This window comes from Grus americana, chromosome 7 (assembly GCF_028858705.1).
Source record: "Grus americana isolate bGruAme1 chromosome 7, bGruAme1.mat, whole genome shotgun sequence".
NCBI classification, from domain to species: Eukaryota; Metazoa; Chordata; class Aves; order Gruiformes; family Gruidae; genus Grus; species Grus americana.
This window is the reverse complement of record NC_072858.1, coordinates 38371585-38391169: the sequence shown is the minus strand read 5'-3', so window position 1 is coordinate 38391169 and position 19585 is coordinate 38371585. Positions and strand designations below refer to the sequence as shown.

The 19585-nt window shown below is 39.3% G+C and overlaps 1 protein-coding gene across 6 annotated transcripts; it reads left to right on the top strand.

The window, feature by feature from the left end:
- Window positions 1–76: 76 nt before the first annotated feature.
- On the top strand, window positions 77–19360 carry UBE2D1 (ubiquitin conjugating enzyme E2 D1). Of its 6 annotated transcripts, none has more exons than XM_054832819.1 (8): window positions 172–189; window positions 8706–8769; window positions 8866–8897; window positions 11088–11205; window positions 11642–11719; window positions 11995–12100; window positions 14436–14529; window positions 17563–18461. In XM_054832819.1, exons 4-8 carry the CDS (start codon window positions 11155–11157, stop codon window positions 17606–17608), a joined length of 375 nt encoding a protein of 124 aa, XP_054688794.1. In that variant the 5' UTR covers window positions 172–189; window positions 8706–8769; window positions 8866–8897; window positions 11088–11154; the 3' UTR covers window positions 17609–18461. The 6 variants fall into 6 exon arrangements, 5 of the variants coding, with proteins under 5 accessions (XP_054688792.1, XP_054688791.1, XP_054688794.1 ...); XM_054832818.1 differs by lacking the exon at window positions 172–189 and adding an exon at window positions 3247–7130; XR_008577966.1 differs by lacking the exon at window positions 11088–11205 and having other exon boundaries at window positions 77–189; window positions 12863–14529; window positions 17563–17617.
- Window positions 19361–19585: the final 225 nt, after the last annotated feature.

The following is a 19585-nucleotide window of genomic DNA, read 5'->3' as shown; positions in this document are numbered from 1 at the left end:
CCGGCGAGCGCCCGCCCCGCCCCGCCCCGCCGCCCTTTCCACCGTTGCCTCTCCCCCCCCCCCCCCCCCCATACACACGCCTCCCGCGGCGCGCGTGGATGCCGTTACCCGCCCGCTCCACCCCCCCGCCGCGCTCCCCGCCGCCGCCGCCCGCCCCGCGCTCCCATGGCGCTGAAGCGGATACAGAAAGTGAGTGGGGTCGAGCCGCGGGGAGGCGGGAAGGGAAGGCAAGGGGTCCTCCGCCCCGCTGCTGCCCCGGGGGGTGGTGCCGGGCCGCGGCTCAGCGGGAGCCGTTGCCCCGCGTTGTCTCTGCCTGGGGCCCAACCTTCCACCCTCCGCGGCCCAGGTTGCGGCCCTCTCCCGGCTGCCGGAACCGGTCCCCCGTGGGGTCGCCTGAGGGTGGGGGGCAGAGGGGCCCGGCCCGGTGCGGGGCGCGGCTGCCCTGGTCGGAGCGGGCGTGAGGTGGAGAAGGGGAGGGGGGGGGCTCCGGTCGGGCTCCTGGTCTCGGGACTCTTCACCTTCTTGAAGGCCCCCCCAACCCCCAGTCAGTGTTTTAAACTGTCGTTAATAAAACCCCCTGAGGTGTTTCCCGCAGCCGTGTGGTGGTGAAGTACCGGGTGAAAGGCGAAATGGTGTCAGCGGGTTATCTTTAGTAGAGGTGTAAGGTGGCTGTTGCCGAAATGTTGCGCAGCTTGGTTAGCTCTGTGCATCGGGGGTTTTCCACATTAGGAAGTGCCCTCAGCCCGGTACTTCATGTGACCTTTGAATGTATCCCACTTGTAGACCTTTTGGATAACATTTGTAAATGTTATTCAGGATTTAAGTGAGGAGTAAACATCCAGATTCCTGTTGTTTGGCAAGACCTAACCGGTCGCTGTACAATACAGACCAAAAAAAGCGTTATGGATGGTAAACATAGAAGTTGAGTTAACGTTAGTGCATTGGCCGTGTCATAGAATATGTGGTATTTTGTTGCTGTTGACGCACCAGGTTTGGTTGGTGTTTGTGCTGTCCTGGTTCTGTGACTGTGCTGTAATTTCTTGTTCTGAATTCCCTTTTGCTATTGGAAAATGTTGGTATTACAAAATAGAATTCTACAATGACCGTTTAACCCTGCAGCGAGCAGGTTTGGGATACCCTACAATAGATATGAAGTTACTTGTATGAATTTTTACTAGATGTTGGTAGTTAGGTCTCACGCTACAAATCTTATTATGAATTAGGGAAGATTTTTTAACTTCATATCACATATTTATGAATGTTGCATTTGAGCATTATATCAAATACTAATAAGTGACTACAGTGATTTTTCTCTAGCATGCTTCTGCCATGCTTCTACGTGTTCTGGAAATGTTTTGTGTTTTCTTGGCTTCTGATTTCCCACCTTTTCTTTGAGTATCTCCTTGCCCTTGCAAGTATCTCCTTGATATTTGAGTATCTCCTTGTCCTTTTCTAAGAAAAGGATTCTTCTGAATACCTTTTCCTTCCTCTTGTTCAGTTTCATGCCGCTAAGGTGAACAAAGAAAGCAGAAAGTCTGGTAGTCTTCTGCTGGTTTTGAGATGGAGTGGTAGTTTGTGGTCTTCCACATAAGATCCTGCTAGAATAGGGTGGTTGTCCGTATTTTTCTCTTATCATGTTCCCTGTGTAACTTTTCTTCCTAGAGACTTCCCGATATATTGGAAAGCCACAACTTTATTTGCGTGGCATTTAAAAACTTCGTGTTCGATAGATGTGAAATTTATGGGTAGACTGTTTATGAAGGAGTATCTTTTATCCTATTAGCTTTATTAGTTTCTACTCTTTGAAAGTGAAGAAATGCTTACCAAGGTGCTGACTTCAAGGTAGTGTAAGCTTTCCTGATTATACAATAACTTCTGTCTGAAACATGAAGAGATGTCAGGGAAGGAGCTAGCAGAAGACTTGAGATTAGATTCAGAATGGGTTACCTCTTCTAGTTTGCAGCAGAAATGTCTATTGCTGGTATTCTTTTTTTCATTAACTCCCCTCATTGCTGTCTGCTGCCTTTCCAGGGTAAGAAAAAAATACTACCAGTGGGATTTGGCCAGCAGCCTGCCTCCAGAGCAGTAGAAGAGGAAAGTGGCAAGGAAGTAGGACTGTTTCAAATGGAAAGTTAAAATGAAGGGGAGAAGATAGAAAAGACAAACTGTCTTGATGTCACTGTAATATTTAGAGCTTTCCTGAACATTCTGAAACTGGAAGTTTAATGCTAGATGAAATGTATTTGTATGATGGTGTGTTTATCCCATCTAACTTCCTGATGTTTCAGGCTGGCTATAAAGGTTGATAGCTATGTTGTATCTCAAGGGTAGGAAGGGATAAAATCTGGAGTAGAGGAAATGCTGTAAAGACTTCATAGTTTCACAAAGTGCCTAGAGGAACTCTTTGGAGAACAAAGCGCTGTCAGAAAACACAATGGTATTACTTGGGAGCTTGTCAGTCTAGACATACTGTCTGAAGTTAAGCTTGGGTGGTTTTAGGGTGGTTCAAATTGTACTTTAACACAGCTAAGGGATTTTGGTGGCAAGCTTGAGTGTTTGTTCACAATAATTTGGATAATATGCGTGTTCAGAATGATAGCACCTATAGAGGAAACAAAGCCGTAACACATAGAAGTGTTAGTAAGCATATTTTGTCTCATACCAGTTGGGACTCCAATTTCTGAATAGTATTGCCATTGTGATCTGTGTCGTTGCATCCCGTCTTTTGTTGATCAACCTTGAGGGACTCCTCAGAGGAGGACAGCGTGTGGACGTCAAGACTGTACGTTAGTAACGCTAAGATGTATTGCGCTTGGGAGTTTTCTTAAGAAATGAATAACTGAATAGCCAATGAACAAGCTGATCGCTGCATATGAAAGTATGTTCGGCTTAGTGCTGCGGGTGGAAGAGCAGCGAGGACGTGAAGCCCTGCCGTGCAAACACAGCCGTCAGTGCCGCCTCCGTGACAAATTCATCTCGGAGTTCCTCAGAGAATCTCGGAAGGACAGGGAGTGTGTGTGTGTGTGTATTTGTAATCATCTTAAGCCAAGGAGCCTGTGTTGGTTTACCTTGTCAGTGCTTTGCTTTGCCATTGCATGAAAGAGAGGCACTATGTTTCTACGCTGTCAAAAACTTGAGGCTGCGCTCTGCGTGTGATGTAGAATAGATGTTCCTTGGGGCAGGAGTTGCTTCTCTGTAGTCTGGGACGCACCAATGAAAGACTAACGTATGTTTTTGTGGGCATTGTAAATTCCAGATGTTGCAAATTATGAAAACAAAACGAATAGTGTAGGTTTAGTTTGGGAAGGGATATTGTGCAAAGAAGACTTTATTATCATGAGGTAGAAAATAATTCAGGCTGTCAGCTTATGCCAGTTAGTGTGTGGGTCAGTTTTGCCTATCCCTCCTATGCAGACCATTTTTCTGAGATTGCTGTTCTGAGTTCTCTGTGTACATATGTAATTGCGAGTTTGCTGTCCTGTCAGTTCAGTATTACAGTCGAGGAGATTGTTTTCATCATAAATTCTGTACTTCTGGGGGCTCCTCTAGTGTTAATGGGGGGTCGACGTTATGCTTATTAATGGCTCGGGCTGTTTTGAAATACGTACAAAACCAGTATTTAGTTTTGTTATGGGCATAAAAAAAATGGGGCTTAGAACAGATTTTAGAAGAGATTTTGAAACCAGTTAGAAGAGACACATTTGAAGACTGGTTTAAAAATAGCTGTTGTTTTTTATCTTGTTGGTGCATAGTGCTTGATTGTTTTTCTCCTACAACTCAGAAAGAATAGAAGCATTCAAACATTTAGAAATGTCAATAAACTATATGTCTGTTTGTTTCAATATGTGTTTCATATGTGTTTAGACTAACAGGACACATGGGCTTAAATATTTATGTTGAAAATAACTTTTTTATTGTAAATTTGCTCAAGTAGATAAAATTTTATCAATATTTGTGGTTTAGATTTGGACTTGAAACTGTTGAGTCACATGCTGTCTTTGGATGGTAATGAACATATTGAGGAAACTTCTTTTTTGGATCTGTAAGATAAAAATGTTTTAATTTGCTTTCAAAACATCAGCTGTGAATACACAGCAATACTTCTTTTTATTAAACCAATGTATAAAAATACTTTATTACTAAGACTTACCTTTATATCAAGAAATGTTATGGTAAATATTTGCTTTACATTTACCAAATTTATGAAGAACAGAGAATCCCTTGACAGATGGTTCCAAACAGCTTTAATATAATAGCAGCAGTGTATGCACGGAGTTGGTAGGACGTGAGTCTGTGGTCTGCAGTGTGTTTTGTGCAAAAATTAAGAACGTAGCTGGCAAATATAAAAACCTATATTTAAAATAACAGTGTGGAAAAGGGCTCTGGTTGTGGTTTTGTGTCACTTAGAGAATTAAAATAGCTTTTAGTGGTGCTGTCTGCAGTTTATTTTGGTCTTCTGATATTCTGCAGTCTCTTTTTTTTTTTTTTCCCCAACCTTTTTTTAATAAAGAAAAGGAGACATTTTTAGAGCTTTTTTTGTTACTACTCATGCTCATAGCCATTAGGTGTCCATGAGTACTATGCTGAGAATATTTCTCACGTTATCAAAGTATCCTTTACGATCTTGTTCCAGCAGCTTTTTAGGAGAGAAGCCTGACTGCTAATGAAGCATGTAAGCATTAAACTGGCCTTCCAGTCTTCACCAACTTTATACTTTTATGAAATCCAACCTGTATTGTACTTTGACAAAGAGTACTAGTCTGCACATTCAGAAATGTTTCCAGCATTTATAGCTTACTATAGCATGTGTTTTACATCTGTTAAATTGATTTTTAAATTTTTGTCTCATGCTACCCAGAGAGCTATTCTACAGTGTGTGTGGTGCGATGAAAGGTGATAATTTGGAGGCTTTGCTGTGTCCATCTCTGGTAATTGTTCTTTAGCATTTGTAGCATTATGCTAATACTACTTTACACCTGATCACGAATCCTGCTTGCTTTTGTGCTCTGCTGCTGTTCTGCAGTTACAAACAGGAGAAACAGCTTACTGTGCACCCGTTCATTGCAACCAGTTAGAGGTGTAGCATTAGCAGTGTTCTGTTCTACTCTGTAATATTTTCTGTGTGTGAGAGGATTAGAAGATTTATTCCTACTGCTGTCCTCAGCTTAGCTGTTTTCTCCATACAAGTTTACCCTGGTTGTATTGGGACGGCGTGGCTTGTGTCAGAGCTTCTGATAGATGCTTTTACGCTGCGACACTCGCCACTGTTTGAAATAACTGATACTTCTGTTTGCATCTCTCGCAGACAAAATTCTGGTTTTGTGTATGCTCATAAAAGACACTGCACCGGTCGGTGGACACTGTAATTTGCAGTCTTGACTTTCTCTTTTGAAACTGAACTGGCACTGCTTTGAGTTTTAGATCCTGGTTTTTAGCCTATGTTTATCAAAGTCTTGCAGCAGTATTTTCTATACAACTGTCTAAAAATACCGGTGTAGGCAAGGCCTTGCAGTAACCAGACCTACATCGTGCAGCAGCATGGTGATAATCCATGAAACGTGGACAAAGCTGCTGGAGCCAATTAACTTAAAATTACAGGGAAATCATTAGTGTTGACTGTGCAATGCCTCACACACAGTTCTCTTGCACTTCTTGATGAGGTTTCAGCACATTGTGCTTTGTAACTCTGCAGCCTTGTCTCTCGACGCAGCAAGGTTTTGGGCTTCTGGTGAAGAGCATCTTTACTGCTTTGTATAGAGGATTCTTGTACTCAGTTTCTCATTCTTTTGTGACTGTGTAAAGTCGTGAAGTGGTTTTTCTACCTCTACTTACTCTAGAAAATAATCACAACTGTTCTGCAGTGGTCAGCTCTGGACACGGACAAGTCAGTCTGACTCACGGGGACCTTCCGACTATCTCCTCGCACCATTTCAAAAGATGTAGGAAAGCTTGAAGCCTAAATCTCACAACTCTGGATAAATTTGCTTTGAATAGGAAGCTTAAACAGCATAATTAACAGTATAAAGCTGAGTAGTTCTTTTTTCACGGCTTGATCTGAACTTCTGTATGTAAAGACTCAAACCATTAACGCTATCAAACTCAATTTACAAAGTTTCATCATGTTACCATTTGTATTTTTAAACCATATTAGCTCTAGTACATTACGACTTATGATTGGAAAATATGGATTGAATTTGCTCTATTAGGTTTTTGAGGTTTGGTCCAGCTTTGTTTCCTAGCTGCAGAAGTTCTGTGAATGTATCCGTGAGCATTGTTCTCATTTAGTGAAGTCTGTTGAAGAGACCCTTTTCTTCATCGTTATTAGGGAAATATTAATAACAGGAGTTGATAGTTCTGGGTCTCATCAGGGTGTGATTTAAAACATGGTTTTTATCACGCACAAATTTCAGTGCCCTTAGCCTGGACAAATTGAAAGCGATTACCTGAGAAGCCTTCCCCAGTTCCTACCAATTCTGAAGTACTTGCGTACATATGAATGAAACCCAGTTTGTGTGGGTTTGGGGTATGTAAAGATCTTGAGGAAAGCATCTAGCAAATGAGCGCTGTTACAAACTTACGACTCCAAAATTAAGTGCTTGCCTAGCAGTTGGCATATGCGTAAGGGAACGTTTGCATATATTTTAGGGACTTTCTGAGTTTAAGCTACGTTTTTTTCCCATCATTACCTTTAATTTAGTAGTCAGTCGTGACTGCTATAAAACATGTGATTTTTAGGCTTTGAATTCTCTGTTTAGGCTAGGTCTTGTGTAGCTGGCTTCTTTTTTTTTTTTTAGTGTGCACACAAGACTTAATCTTCTCTTGTTGGGTTAGATCTTGCGTTGCAGATTAGGGTGGACAGTGGCCATAACTGTTTTGCTGCTGGTAATGTTTGTTACAACTCTCCTGACTCCTGGAAACTTGAGACTTGTTGACTCCCTTCGTGCACTAGCAAGGACTTGGCTTTGCATAGATTACTGGCTCTCTGTGTCACGCTCCCTTAGTGAAATTTGAGTCCTCCGATTAAAAAGGGACCTGCACTTCTAAAGGGTTTTGCTATTGCCTTTATTAGTCAAGGTCTGGCCCAGAGTGTTGTTTCTGGACCAGCAAACAATTTCACCAACAGAATAAAGGTAAGGGCGGACAAGTAACAGTAGTTGGCAACCTGAGCTATTTCAGTATGTCAAAGAACTGTCTCTCTTGTTTTAAATCACAAAGATTGTGAGGAGTGACTTCAGAGCAAGTCGTAACATTACTACTCTATTAACTGGCTGAAGATCTGCTGAATTGAATCTGGGGGCCGAGAGTGGACCTGTAAGAAGTGCGCCTGAATTTAGGTGCCAGGTTCATGGTAAATGGGCTCCCTCAAAGAGAGTAGTGTGTAGCTGAAATGTTTACTGGATGTCATAAATGGATAAATATATCACAGCAGTTGAGAAGCGTGGAGTGTTAACCCTTCAAATTGTATGTAAGGTCTGATCACGCCATGTACACAAGTTCTACGCTTGAGTGAGAAACTTAGTTCCAATTTAAACCTTGAGTTTGGAATTAGTTGTCTTGACTAATGATTTTTAGGTAGAAATGTTTCCACTGTTACTCCTTAAGCTAAAATCAAGGAGATATTTGCACACCTGCTTATGTCTATTGTGGACTTAAATGTGTATGTTTTGAGTAATTAGCACAAATCTTTTAGCTTGTTTCAATGGAAGTATTTACACATAATTGTTAGACTTATAGCAGCAGAGTTCCTATTAGCTCAGAATTGGAAAAAACTTGTTTGTTCCTCGTACAGTAAAACTTCAGACACTGAAAGTAATATATTGAATTAAACAAGGAAAATGAACCAATATTAATGCCTGGCTTGTTTTGCATTTGATATAGTGATGATAAATCAGATGAAAAGCTGAGCTGGTTTTGTGTAATTAAGTAAAAATTTAAAATGATCTGGGACTCTGTGGACTTCTGTAAAAAGAATTAATCTGTTGACCTGCAAAAGCTTCTCTGAACACTTGTCTTAAATTTCAACTTTCTTGGGGTTTTTTTAGTAGTAATTTAAAAAAAAAAAAAAACAACAAACCACAAACAACCAAAAATACCACCACCAAAAACAACACCAAAAAACCCCAAACAAACTCAAGAACATATAGGAAATTAAATCAAGGTATGTTAAATAAGACATAGAGCTAATACTTTTCCTTTGTGTTCTAGTTTACCTAGAAACCTTTGTGTTATGACCATATATCACCTCTAGGCAGACTGCAAGCATTTTATGAGCTCGTTTAACTCAGCTAGTGTACATAGATCAGGCCAATACAAGAAGCTTTTGTAAAATCAAAAGCTAAAGGAACAGTCAGATTAGCACATACATTTCTAGATTAAGTAGTGAGTTTACAGAGAAATCGATAAACCCTTCATTTTCTTAATTTTTTTCTGTCTCTACTTCAGTATATCCAGTTCATAATAAACTTGGGTATAATTCTTAAATAATCTCAGATACTAATTTATAGCACAATGTTGTCTTTAGCTGCAAACCTATCTGCAAAGAAAAAGAATCTTTCATATCAATGGGCAATTTCAAGTGTTGATTTCTTTAAAAATACCACAGATCTTTTTAATAAAATCAGTTTATATTCTCACTTTTGAAGCGATGCTGCTGCGTGGTCTGTATTTTCATGTCGATGTCTCAAATATTTGTGTGTTTCTAACAGGAGCTAAGTGATCTGCAGCGAGACCCACCGGCCCACTGTTCTGCTGGACCTGTTGGAGATGACTGTAAGCTTTTCATAAATACATTGTCACAGCTAACACTTTTTTCGGTTAAGAAAAAGCTCAGAAACTCTCTAATCATTGTGTCTTTTTGACTTTCAGTGTTTCATTGGCAAGCAACAATTATGGGACCTGTAAGTATATATAATTCATGTCCTGTAGAAAGTAGACCTTGTTTCCCTTTTTGTTACAGAAGGGTTCATTTGGGTTTCTGTAAACACAGCAGTCAAATTCAGCTGTGCCGTGTACAGATTAAAGATTTAGAGTGGTGCTGTTGTTCTTAGTAGTCTGGTAGTCATTTCTTTCTGTGACTGTTGAAAAATCCATCCTCTTTGTGAAACTGCGATTGACTGATTAAGCAACCCGAATGTTTGAATCGGTGATGTGGGCTGCAAAGCGAGAAGCTCGCTTTTCAAAGATGATCATTTCGATTCGGGAAGATTCATCCATCTGAAAGGAGGAAGAGTGGGTGTAATCCAATGTTAAAGTTGGTAACTGTAAACAAGAGTGATTTTTGGGACTTTTCAATAGAGCTTATTTGACGGCTGTGATGTGCCTCTGGCAAAAGCAGATGGCTTTTGCAAACTGTAGACCAGCAATTGTGGGAACTTTTTGGTTTCTGTGCAAGAAAGGCCTGCTTTCCTCGGCTTGAGGGAGATCTCTGAAGACCCCATTTACAACTCTTGTCAAGGAAATGACATAAGAAAGGACAATAAAACTTAAGAACAGAAAGTTTTAAAGGAAAACTGAAAAGAGTTTCAGCATAAAGAATAAAAACAACGTGACCCGAGGGAAGGGGTGTTTATTAATGTCATGGTAAGGAGTTTGTATTCCTAGCGTTTTCCCTTTGAACTTAGTAATTTGGAAGGAAGAGTGTCTGGTTCAGATGATGAGCTGAACCATTGTGCGAGTTGAAAATTTGAGACAATACTCTATGCATTAAAATGCAGCATCACATGGTGGAGAAAAGTGGAATTGTGTGTGCTTTGAGACTTTCTGCATTTTCAGCGCAGCTGCTCGGAAGCAGTGGAAGATGATGAGTCACTAATTTGCCACCGATATGCTGGAGTCTGTCCAACTTGTCAATGGCCCAGCAGCAAATGAAATGATTGTGGCAAGTTTTTCTGTAGGAGACTAGTGCTTTTGCCATTTTTCTTTAAAAACTGTGTTCTTTCACATAGAAAGTCATTCTGGCGCTTGCCTTTCTGCACTGCTTAAAGGTGAATGGCAAAACAGCAAAGTTAAGAGTTAACAAAACTTATATGCTTGCCACCGATGATGTCTCTGTCCTGAATGACTCTGATGAACTAAGGGAAATACTAGCGCATATATCCCGACTTAAATTCCACTTTTTCTTCCAACTTGCAATTCACCTTTCATATTCTGTAGTGGAAAACATTCTTTTCTTTGCTTCAGGTTCCTCAGATTTCTCTAGTTAGGTTGGCAAGAGATGCTCGTTCTCATCCTTTTCTCAGCCATATCTGCTGAGATACAAGAAAAGAACACCATCAGCATATTAATCCTTTATCTTGATAACATAAGGAAATAGGGATGCACTCCTGTGTGTTGCCTGAGGGAAGCGTCGGATGAAAGCTTGCCCTCAGCATTCACTTCCTATGTGTGGAAGTAGGGTAACCTCTTCTCCTGTCTATGGGCATCGTCAGTTTGTTTTATATACCTTACTCATAAAACATAGTGTGACTTTGCCTTCTGTCTGACGCTGAACTTGTCTCATCTTCAGCTTATTTGAACTTTGACAAATCCATTTAGTATGCATGCAAGCAGTCTTTTCAAACCTAATTGGAAGTACAGCAGCAATCTCTTCTGATGTTACCTAATGCTGACTTCCTAGCAGTACTATATATAATCTGCCTTACGCTGCAGCACTCTGTGCATTTTGAGTGTGTAAGATGACATGTCCTAGTGGACCTTTTGTGACTTTACCTCTTATATTCATCTCTAAAACTGTAATTTTTGCTCATTTCCAAGGTAAACATTTTATTTAAAAAACAGTCTGCCTTTGCTTCCAAAAGAAGAGCCAAAAACTTGATCTTCTGCAACTTTGCTGAGAAAGAGTTCCTATATTGCTGTCTTAAACTTACCACGTAATGAGAAAAGTTTTCTTCTCCTTCCCTTAATCGGAAATGGCAGCACTGCTGTTTCTCATTTAGCATTGAGACTTTTTTTCCCTCTGCTTTTCTAGTTAATAAAAATGAAAGATTTCTTCAGCAGATGACTGCAACAAAGTTATTTCTATCTATTAACTATGTGCAACCTGGACGTAAACCTGTGCACATGTTCTCTAACAAAATGCATGTTCACAGATTTGTACAGGTCACAAAGATGTTGTGTGTTTTAAAACTCCCTGATGTCATCATGATCACCTGAATTATGTTGGAAAATCCTACTCTTTGCATCTGCAAAGAGAAACCACTTCTGAAGGTAAGTATATTTGTAGCTTAAGGATGGAGGAGGATCAGAGCAGCTGTGGTGTTGCACGGAGAGAGGATTTGGAAGACCTGCTCTGGGTTTTGTATTCCCCTCGGTGCGGTGGAGCTGACGGATCGGCAGTTTTGTAGCTCCGCCAGCCAAACACCGCTCCTTCCCTTCCTCTCCCCAAGAAGGGCAGCGCTTGGTAGCCCTGTTGCGCTACTGCAGTAGTAGCCACAGTTGGCTCTGCTGTAGCTCTGCAGGGGGTTCAATTCCCTCTGTGCCTTCTCAGTACACAGACCATAGTATGGGCTGTGTACTGGGGGAAAAAAATGGATTTTTCTAAGGTACTCATAGCTTTGGGAGGTTATCTGCATTCAGAAGGGAAGCTCCAAAATAACTGAAATACATTAATGCGTTTTGTTTGTCTTGTTTTTTTTTTCCCTAGCCTGATAGCGCATATCAAGGGGGAGTATTTTTTCTCACAGTACACTTTCCAACAGACTATCCTTTCAAACCACCAAAGGTGAGTCCTTTCTCTCAAAACGTATGTGATATTTTGGTCAAATCTTTGTTTCTTTGTCTTAGTTGTTTGGGGTATAATTTTAGAAGTTAAAACCAGAAAAGCTAGCAATAGGATACATGTTCATAGTGGATGAACAGATAAGACTGTACAATAAATTGTGCTGGCAGATCTAGAATGACTGGAACTGAAAGGACAGCGTCAAGGATTCCAAATGTAATGAACAGAATTTGATGTTACTTGTTTTGGTTTGTTTGTTTTTTTTTTTTTTATTCCAGATTGCTTTTACAACAAAAATATACCACCCAAACATAAACAGTAATGGGAGTATTTGTCTTGATATCCTGAGATCGCAATGGTCACCAGCTCTGACTGTATCTAAAGGTAAACTCACAGATTTGCTAATGGATTTCTGAAATTTTATACACTGCCATGGTGCTTTTTTTGTGTATTACTGCACTAATGGGTGGCAGTGGGGGGGAGCTCATTTATCCTGCATGTTACAGAAGTGGCAAATTCCATTGGAATTCTTGTTATGATCCAAGGTATTGCACAGTTTATTTGGAGTGTCACATTGCATAAAATATTATAGGCACGGCAAAGAAATGTTCTAAAACAAGTTGGGTAAAATAATAAATGCCCAATTAGCCCAAAATACAGGTTCTGTATTATAGCTGACTGTGCATGCAGAACGGAGGAGAAACCAGTGAGCAGAGCTTCAAAATCAAATTAATTTGGATGTAAATGGAAACCCTGATACTGACATGTGGGGGCTTACCTGATTGCTTATTGATGGCTCTTTGGGTTGCCTGACCATCCTTGTGTGAACTAAGGTCTTAATTACACTTTATTTCAAAATGAGATAAATTGTTCTGGTTTGCATTCCTCTGTAAGATGAGTGTTTTAAAATGTGGCTGCTTTCTAAGTCGTAAGTAAAATATTTATTAAAAGAATCTAGTTCTGTAGTTAAACTTCCTCAAATTGAACACTAGATTTTTGGAACATCGAGGTTACGATTAAGCAAGGGGTTTTTTGTTGTAGGCATTTTGTGTCCCTTCAAAAGCTGCTTAAAACGTGGGTGCTATCATTGGGTTTTTTTCTCACCTGTCTTCAAAATGCTTAGCCACCCTCTTCCTCGTGTTACAGAAAGTTCCCATGCAACTGAAAAGGTTAAACAGTATCACATCTTTCCTACTGCTTGAGAGCTCTCTAAGCTACATGTCTTTTTTTAGAGCGGTGTCATCGCCTTTGGTGTACAAGCAAGGAAAAAAATTGTTAGTCTTTGTCCAATGGAAATTGCTCTATGCAAGTGCAATTGTTACACCTTCTTGGAAAAGCAACTTCTGCTTCTGCATGACAACCCTGTGCAGTAATCTCACAAGCTACATAAAATCCAAGCTGTATATTGATTCCTGATGTAGTTGCTGAAGACATGAATTGCTCTTGTGTGTAGCTGGTATCAACTTTACACAGAAATTGGTTGGTTGTTTTATTGCCGAGCAAAAATTGTCTTGTTTCTATTTATTTAGAAAGTATTTAGCAAACGAGTTGGCACTTTCATAATGTTTAACAGTTGGTATTTACAACTGAGAACTCTAAGTTTTCAGATTTTCAGTACTTTTCTGTAAGTGTCTTTACTTTTTGAGGGTTCCTTCAGTTATAAAGATGAGCAGTCTGCTGGTCTTATGCGTTCTGATCTGATGTGCTTTTAACATGCTTGCACATTATATATTTCATAAACTGGAAGTTAGTTCAGTGGCTCATGGAAGTTTCTCCTTTAGAGTTCTTGTTTTACTGACTCAGAGGATTACAACATACTGATAGCACCTCTGATTGGTGTGACCAAGTATTCTAACCTGATTTTCTAACATTACTGGTGTATTTGGCATTTAATAAAAAGAAATGTGTCAGTTTGAAGTGGTCAAACTTGCTACAGCTGGAAGTAGGTGTTAGTTCGGGCTCTTTTGTGACAAGACAAAGCAAGGAGAAAAAAATCCTATTCTACAGCAGATTCTCACTGTAGCATCAAATTCCCTTTCACAACACATTTTAGAATTGACTGCATGGTCTTGTATTTATATTAGTTATGAGTATAAAAATAGAAAATTCCTGAAAAGTATGGACTGAAAATGTTAGAAAAATCAAACATCTTTGGTTTAATACCAGCAGATGAATATGGAATTATAAATGAATACCTGCATATAATACTGATGAAGTATTTTCCCAAAATGGAAGTCACACTTCTATCAAATTAAGTGAAATGTTCATATGAAGGAGAGAATAACTGTCAGTACAGAAGTGGAGAAGGTTATGCACAAATAGAGTATTGCAATGCAGTGTAATATTAACAATATTATTTATCTTAAATAACTGTAGGTGGAAGGGCTTAGTTTGATCAAACGTATATATACATAACTATGTAGTCTGTAGTTTGGTTAATGTTCATAGGTTAAAACATGGGAGAGAGATCATAACAAACAGTACAGGTCCATGGGCTGCGAGTTTTCTAGGCTAATATTAGGTGGTGGTTACGTAGGACCTAGAAAAATGATGCTATATAAACATTTCTGAGCGGGACTGCTGTATAAAAGCTTAACAGTAATATGCATTCTCTTTACAACCTCTCTTCCACCACCCTCCTTCAGTGTACTGGAATATATTAAAGGATTATAGAAATAAAGCAAACTAACTTGTTTAATCTAGTGTCTCTTTTATTTAGTTTTATTGTCCATATGCTCCTTACTTTGTGATCCTAATCCAGATGATCCTTTAGTACCGGATATTGCACAGATCTACAAGTCAGACAAGGAAAAGTGAGTATAACATATCCATATTTTTGTGTGTGGTACTTGCAGATGGGTATCTGCTATGCAACCTCCTATCTTAACTGTTAACGATACTCTTTTCATAGATTTCTGCAGGATTAGATTTTTAAATCTTGAAAATACTTATCAGTGGAATGGCAAGCAGGAAACTGTAGGCATACACAGCTGTTGGATACTTACTGATTTTTTTTTTTTTGTACTTAAAGTTTCATAAAACCTTCACACTTTTGTGTTGTGTGTTTATATTCATTGCATGAAAAATAATTCCCAAATATGAATTATTTGTTGCTACTGTGATCCTCTGGTCGTAAAATCTGTGCCTTTAGTAAGATGCTAGGTGTGAACAACAAACATGTTTTTTGACACAAATTTGTGAACGTAGGATAGACTAATATTCAGCGCTTTTCAGTGCCGAGAACCATTGTCTCATTATTGCAATTTGCAGCGTCTCACAGAGGAAAAAGAACCTCTTTTACTTTCTGGAACAGCCGTAGAACTTGCAGGAAAGGTCTGATCCTGGGTAGGTAACATGGACAGCACATAAGCCGAAGCATTACATGCTTCTGGTCCGAACCTGATTTTGATTTGAGGAGTTTTAACTCTGAAAGTACTGTACTGACTGAAACATCTGTTCTGGGGTCTTTGACTTACAGCGCGGAACCACTCGAATTTCAGTTTTAAAGCTTTTTCAGTTCAGTTTTAAGGCTTGCCAACATCTCTCCTAAGGAGGGTTTTGAAATGCTGTCTTATAACTACATACGCTGCTGCACCCTCACAATATCAGATAACAGGATTTAGAGGTCACTAGCAAGCCCCGTGCTTTGGCATAGAGGTGTTTCTTTCTAGACCAATTCCTTTCAGCACTCCAGCTTTGAATAGTGGCATCTGTGGATATCTAAGCAAAGCGATGCGTTGGTTTCTGAAGAGTTTGTTGCAGTTGTGGGTGGCAGGAAGCTTGGGCCCTTTATTCCACGGATTAGACCACGTGATTTCCAAAGGGTTCCATGGAGGAAATACTACCTGTGTGAGATTTTTCCATCTTTGCTTACTTTCTGCTCATATATTGGCTGCCTGCTTCTCCTGCGCTTACAAACTTTAAAAACTTTACAGAGGCAGTGATCTAGGAAGGAAATATTTTGCTTACTGCTGGGAGGTTTTGTTGAACTCTGCTGCCATAGGTATTTTGAGCCCAGTCTATCGGCATGGCCTGAGCTGTCTTCTGTAACGGGTTTTTGCACGTGTGGATTGTCTAGGTGTGTGTGGGATTAAGAAAGACTGAAGCACAAGATCAATTTAGGATAGTAGCAAGGAATTAAGTAGGAATTTCTGGGTGTATTTGGAAAACCTTAGTCTTAATTGGCCAAGAATGAAAAAACCTTCCCCCAAAATGAATCTGTCACGCATTTTCTGGTGGCCTTGACAAGAAATTAAAGAGTCATAGCTATGCAGCACATTCATAGACAGCCTAACCACTGCTGTTTATCCGCCTACTTCTTCAAGCTGTGGAAAAGGTCATGGATTTAGTTTGGGGCAGGTCTTTTATCCTTGGTAATCTTGCTCTAAACTATTCTAATTGTTAGACTCTCTGCTTCAGATTCTGTGGAATGTTTGTGATATCCAGAAGAATTTTTCCACTTTCTGGTGAACTGACTGAGAAATTGTTTGGTACCTGTTTTTTGGTACTGAGCCATCGCAGACTCCTTGCAATGCATGCTCATGGCCTGTGGTTTGTCACAAACCACAGGTCCACGAAGGTTTGAGTATTGCTTTTACCTCGAGGACTGGATAGAGGAGGAGTGATGTAGAAGTTACATGGAAGCCTTATGGCATAGTATTTCTCTCACTAGAGTAAGAATTACTGAAACGGCCTTTTTCTGACAGTTTGATGTCTGATACCATCAAATTGCATAACCCACCTCTGAAGTGCTTGAACTCTGTGGCTTGTACTGCAAAGCAGATAGCGTTTGAGTTGAGGATGATGTGCCTCAGCTTCTGCCCATTTGTGTCTCGGCTTTTATCCATCCACTTAATAGTGATTTCAGCTACAGTGCCTCCTGTTTGTGAAGGAAGTGAACAAGGGATATTTCTCTGTCTTCAAAACTCAAAATGTAATCGTTGCTGGAGAAAGTGAGAGAATGTATGGTCCTGACCAGAGCTTTATCTTATGCTGATCGCCTATTAATTTTTTTTAATCTCAGCTTGGACTTAGGACATGAAAGATATGGCTGGTTGCCCCATAGCATTTATCTATGGGTATCTTACTATAAGTAAAAATCCAAAGGCTTGTATGGTAGAATATTCTTAAGAACAAAACCAGTTAGTACATGAGTTGCTATACTGATCTTAAGAAATGGATTTAAAAACTTGTCCCTATTTTCTCTGGAGGACCCAGAAGAAAGTGAATCTGGCCTCAAGAGTGGAATGTAACAAATGTGAGGATCAGAGGACATTTACCTTTGGGAGTGCTAGTCAGCTTCCTACCAGAAGGAAAAGACCCAAGACTTAAAATCTAGTCAAAAATGCTTTTCAGGAAATTTTCTTTTCAGGTTCCGAAATGTAGAGTGGAGAACTGAAAAAACCAAAAAACCCCAAAACACTGTGCCTTCTATCCCCACCCTTTCCAAACCCAGTCAATTATACTGAATTTTATGCAACTAAAATGTGTGAACTCTGTCAGGCTGTCAATAGGGTACACATTTAGGAATAATCAACAATGAATTCTTGTTAAGGTACAAATAAAGGAACCGGTTGTGAAATGCAAATTAAGTATGTACGATGATATGCATTTTAATACAAAACCTGTAAGATTGGGTTTGAGTTTGAGTCTAAATAGCTTTGGTAGGTAACGTTAGACACTGAACGTACAGTGGGTGTATGTTTCTTGGCTTTTAGGCTATTTTAACGTTATTTGAATCAATGCTAAGAGGTGAAAAGCTCAGTAACATCTGTATTAAATATGTGGCCATTGTCAGTGTATCACTAACAGCTCTTCACTGTAATGCCTTCTTTCTGCACGTACAGATACAACAGACATGCAAGAGAATGGACTCAGAAATATGCAATGTAAACTTGTGAAGACTTTTTCATATACCACAGAGTACTGTAAATTCTAGGTTTTTTCAAAATTAGAAGGAAACGGAGCACAGTTTACTGTTTAAATGTATCATGATGCCCCTTGAATTTTTTTCACCCATGTAAGTGTGTTTCTAGAGCAAGGGAGAACAACCTTCCAAAAATAACCTTATGACTGTGATAAGAATATTTATCCTCTTCGTATGCTTTGCAGAAGACATTTATTACGGTTTTTAAGAGTTGGACATCTGCATCTTCAGACTACGAGATCCATAATGCAGTTGTAAAGCAACCAAATTATTTTTGCTGGAAAAAGTAGCTGGTTTTATGTGATGAATACTGTATGTGTGTCCTTCAAGTATGTTGTCCGTTTCATAAGTGTGTTCAAATTTCATTTTGTTAGTTCACTTATATAATTTGTATTTTTTTACTGTATAGACTAAATATTTTATTTACCATGTAAGTCATTTCATTTTTAGACTTACTTGCTTGTGCACAGTATTGACAAGATACAACTGCTAGTAATGAAAAGAATTGGAGTATCCCACCCATTAGGATATTCTAAAGACTGACTGCAGATTTCTTAAAACCTAAAATGATCTTTGCACTGTAATTCTTTGTACGCTGATTATGGAGAAACACTTGTTTTGGTTTTTTTTGATTCTGTTGCATACTTGACTTAATTTTATTGCAATGTGAACTAATTGCACTGCTATGTAGAAAGATATGTAACCGTTTTGTTGCTATTCACAAATGATTTTTGACATGTGGGCAACATAACACTATCACAGACCTTTTACAAACCTAAACGTAGCCTTTTCCATATAAATAAAATGCGTTTTCTACTACTTGCCTTGGCTTTTATTTTTTTAAATCATGCATATTCTTAATGCACTTGTTCTAACCTTAGAGAATCGAAATATTAAGTGTGCATGTGTCTTGTAGACAGAAGGGAAAATAAAGCCATGCATCACATACTACTTAGAACTGCGTTGCAATTAATTTCTATGCTAGTTGTAGCCTAATTTATTTAGCATGCTGTGCCCATTGCTTTATATAGGATTTTAACTAGGTTAATGACATGTTACATCTGTATTCATTTATGGAGGAAATACTGCAAGCGGTTGAACGCTTCAGTTTAGGTGGTGTATCTGCAATATTGGAATGTTACAGTAAACTTCTCACACTTGAAGCTAACTTTTCCATTAACTGGAACTTCTGTTGCTTCAGACTATGCATGTGGAAAACCAATAGTGCTGGAGAGGGGCAGTCTTTTCTTAGAAAGCAGATTAATTAAAAGCAGAAGGATTTATTGCCCACTGTACATTTTTCTTGGGTATCTGAAAATAAAAATGCGTGACTAACGTTTTCCTCTGTACCTTGCACATGAAAGAAAAGTGACTTGCAGTTGAGAAACTTGCCATCATAAAATACAGTTTTAAGACTACAAAAATACTTGGTTTTTTTGCTGTAATGCCAAACTGGAATTTGGGGTGTGGGAGGGAAGCGTGCACAGTAAGAACTTTTATTCCTGCCAGTGGAATATTGTTAACCTTCATGCTTGCTGACCCTTATGGCGTAAGTTGGTTACATATGGAGAAAAAGATGTCACTTCTGTGCTACAGTTTCCTCTGTGATGTACCGATGACTTTTGCAACAAAAGCTTGATGGAGAGTGGCTCTATTAAACTATCCTTGTTCACTTTAGATTGCAAGCTGAATAAATGTGGGGTGTTGTGTTATTGAAATGAGTGCTTCGTTATACTTGAACTAGGCCAACGTAGCTAGGAAGGCAAAGCCATTGTTTATACTTATTGCTGAAATGGCGGTGGAAAACTTTGACCATCAGAATGTGTTCCCAGAGCTTTTATTTTTTTTTTGCCTAGATCGATAGTAATACATTTGTACTAAAGTTATTTAAGTGTCTGCATTGAACTGTGTGAAATGGGAAGTTTGACTTGCATCTCGGAATC